At 54.9% G+C, this 3,311-nt stretch overlaps 1 protein-coding gene across 6 annotated transcripts in view; it reads left to right on the forward strand.

The window, feature by feature from the left end:
- MDFI (MyoD family inhibitor) overlaps positions 1–3,311 on the forward strand; it is a 17,961-nt gene that overhangs the window by 6,961 nt on the left and 7,689 nt on the right. For 4 of the 6 annotated variants that reach the window (XM_011354593.2, XM_011354595.2, XM_011354594.2 and 1 more), the window contains exon 3: positions 2,454–2,636. The exons of the other annotated variants lie outside the window; for them this stretch is intronic. In XM_011354593.2, coding sequence (XP_011352895.1) covers positions 2,454–2,636 — 183 coding nt within the window. The remainder of the gene's footprint in view (positions 1–2,453; positions 2,637–3,311) is intronic. 6 annotated transcript variants of the gene reach the window in all.

Raw genomic sequence — 3,311 nt, forward strand, 5'->3', positions numbered from 1 at the left:
GGAAGGAAGGAAGGAAGGAAGGAAGGAAGGAAGGAAAGAAAGAAGGAGGGAGGACAGGTAGGTGGGTGGGCAGACAGCAGGGTTCATAAATGGCCCTTCAGGCCAGGACACTGCTAAATATTTCATCTATTCTCTAAAACCCTGAGGGATAAGCATCAGGACCCCCCCACCCCCGGCCGCCTGCCCGCCTGCCCCACCATTTACATACAAGATAACCCAAGTCCTGGTAACTTGCCCAAGCTGGTAACTGGTGAAAACCAGGGCTTGGATCTTACAGCTCCTCATACAGGCTCTTTTCACTACACCACACGGGAGAGTCAGCAGTCCTGGTTCAGGGCCATGGAAGGATGCCTCTGGGCCAGAGACTGGAGCTGAGCAGGGCCCCTCCCTTCCAGGGAATTAGGACCCAAGCCCTGAGCCTCCCACTTTATGTACAGCCCGGGGTCTTAGCCCTGAGAGTCTTGTCTGAGCTGCTGCAGGCAGGGCTCAGGGTTAGGCGAGGTGCCATCTAGCAGGCAGCATCGCCCCTCCATGGGTGTCATCTTCACTCACCTGCTCCACCTGGTCCCAGCCTCGTGATCTTCCAAAAGACATTTGACTTTGCTCTCCTTAACCCAGGTAGTGATGGGAGCTCTCAGCAGGCCCAAAGAGTGGATGGGGCAAGAGGGAACCCCTCCCTGCCTCCTTGGAGCAGCCGAGGGCACCATGAAGGCTTCTCAGCTCGTAACTCTGGTGTCCTCCGAGAGTCACAGTAGCCCCAGCCCCTCCCGTCTCCCAGCCCCAGCTCTTGTCTCCAGGCAGAGCCTGTGGTTTTCCCTGGGCAGGCATGAGCACGTCCGCTGGGGCCTGCTGTTCTCCAAGCTACTCACCTTGGGCCTCTGGGGCCTCTGTCCCCCTGGCCATGGGAGACTAGGATCTTTGGAACAAAGCTGCCCAGGGCCCGGGGAGGCAGCTGATCATCTCCTGGATCATCTCCTCCCTTCAGGACGCCCCCATCCTCCAGGCCTGTGTGCCCAGCCTGAATTGATCCCTGTAATTATCTCCCTTTTCCCCCCACCCCCACCTCATTTGGAGACAGCTCAGAGAAGGACCCCCAAATATAAGCCCCTCTGTTCTCCATGGTTGATTTGTTTCTAGTTCCAGAGCTAGCCTTTGTCTCCCGATCCCTCGGTCCCTGTGGGTATGTCTCCCTCTCGGTCTCTGTGTGGCGCATTCGCGTAGCTGTGGATCTTTTACGCTCTGGGTTTCCCTGCCCTTTCTCTTCGTCTTTCATGGTCTCCCTGTGTCACTCTCCTCCTTGTACCCTTTTGGTCTCTGTGTCCCTGAGTCTCTTGTTTCTATGTCTCCCATACTCCCAATATGGCATGTGGAAGGCAGCCTCTTAAGGCCCCTTTCATTCTGACTGCACAACCTGGGGTCTGATGAGAGGCTCAGGATGCACCCGTAATTGCCCAGTCTGGCCCTGTGACCCCTATCTTCACCCTCCTGCTCCCTGCCCCACCTCAGGCCTCCCCATACCCAGTGACTGAGGGTGTGGGAGCTGGCACCCCTTTACATTTTCATCCTCTATCTCCCATCCCCCTAACCTTCTTCCCCTGGGCCTAGGGGGCCCCGAGTCCTGCTGCCTCAGGAGCTGTGGGTTTGAGGGTGGCTCCGTTCCTTCCTTCCGTCCACCCCAGCACGCACAGAGGGCTGGGCCAGTCACTGTAATTACATGTGGCTGCGGTCCGGTCCGCCTCTTCCCAGGCCTCTCAGGCCGTCTCTCTGTCTCTCGTCCGCTCATAGCCCCTCCACCTTAGGCCCGTCCTTCTCCTCACGCCAGGTTTTCTCTGTCTCTTTCTCTTGCTATCATCCTCTCTCTGACCCAATTTCTCGCTGTCTGTCTCCCTCTCGCTCCGCCTGTATCACGCTCCCTTCTCCTTCGCCTCTGTCTCTGACCCTGTCTGTATCTCTCTCTTCATCTCTGACTTTTACTCTATTGCTGAGTCTCCTCCTGTCCCAGGCTGTCTGTCACTGGGTTTCTGGGGCTTTCTCCTTCCATGCCCAATCTCTCGCCTTCTGATACTCTATCTCTTTGTTTCTACCTTTCATTATCCCTTGGATTCTTCCTCTCTCTCTGTCACTCTTGATGCCTGTCCCTACCTCTCCATCGCCGATCACCTGTCTGTTCTCTCCTGCTCTGTATTTCTGCCTCCTCTCCCCACTTCCTGACACCGCACACACATGCGTGTACATATGTGCATAGGCACACACATGCACACATTCACACACCCTTGCTTGCTCATGCGTTGTGGTTTGGGAGTTTTCTATTTGGAGTCTGGCACTGTTGCCAGATAGAGTAAAGATGCCAAGAGTGAGGGCTCATGGCATTCTGGACTGCGGGCAAGGGACCAGGGCTGGACAAGCGGGAGGGCACCAGAAAAATACACCTTGGTCGTCTGCTTTTTCCCTAGCCCAGACCCCATCCCTCCTGCCTGGGCTGGAGGTAGGAACAGGATCCACTCACCCTACGGAGGCAGTGCTAGAGGAGGGCTCCCTGGAGGAAGTGGCACCCCCCATGCTCCAAGGCAATGGCCCTGGGGCCCCCCAGGCCTTGGACAGCACTGACCTCGATGTCCCCACAGAAGCTGTGACACGTGAGTCCTAGGAAGCCGGGGGATTAGGGTGGCAACATATAAGGATTGCACTAGGGAATTCAATCCAGATGGTCTGGCAAAAATGCAGTGGGTACCCATGGGAGCCTAGCACGGGGCCAGGACCTTGAGGTGTGGCCAGTGGAAAGGTATATGACACTGTCACTGTCCTTTCTGTATAAGAAGACTATCTCTCCATACAAAATGATTAGTATAAAATTAGTTCAAAACAAGTGTACACAGGCTCCAGACAATATGGTTCAGGACAAGAGAGCGTGAGGATGTATGGAAAGAGCACTTCTACCTCAGAAAGAGAGCAGGGAACCAGGGGCAGGCATCCAGAGCCCAGTGCAGCACCATCCTTCAGGGTTTTAAGGGCAAAAGGAAGGAAAGACGCCCCCCATTGATCTGGACAGAAAGAAGTAAAATCCAGCTCCATTCCCAGGCTCGGCTCAAGGTTTCCAAAGAGCTCCTGGGAAGGAGAGGGTTTTTCCCCTGACTCTCACAAGTAGGGGAAGGGGTAGCCAGAATCATTTTGTAATTACTAAGAAGATTTCCCAAATTTATAGACACATTTGCATTTTGTGACTTTCTTTCCCTGAATGATCCCATGTGCTCTCCAAATCAGCCTGCAGTAAGGCAGCAGGCTAGCTACTGCCAGGCCCATTTTACAGACAA

This window comes from Pteropus vampyrus, unplaced genomic scaffold (assembly GCF_000151845.1).
Source record: "Pteropus vampyrus isolate Shadow unplaced genomic scaffold, Pvam_2.0 Scaffold18, whole genome shotgun sequence".
Taxonomy (NCBI): domain Eukaryota; kingdom Metazoa; phylum Chordata; class Mammalia; order Chiroptera; family Pteropodidae; genus Pteropus; species Pteropus vampyrus.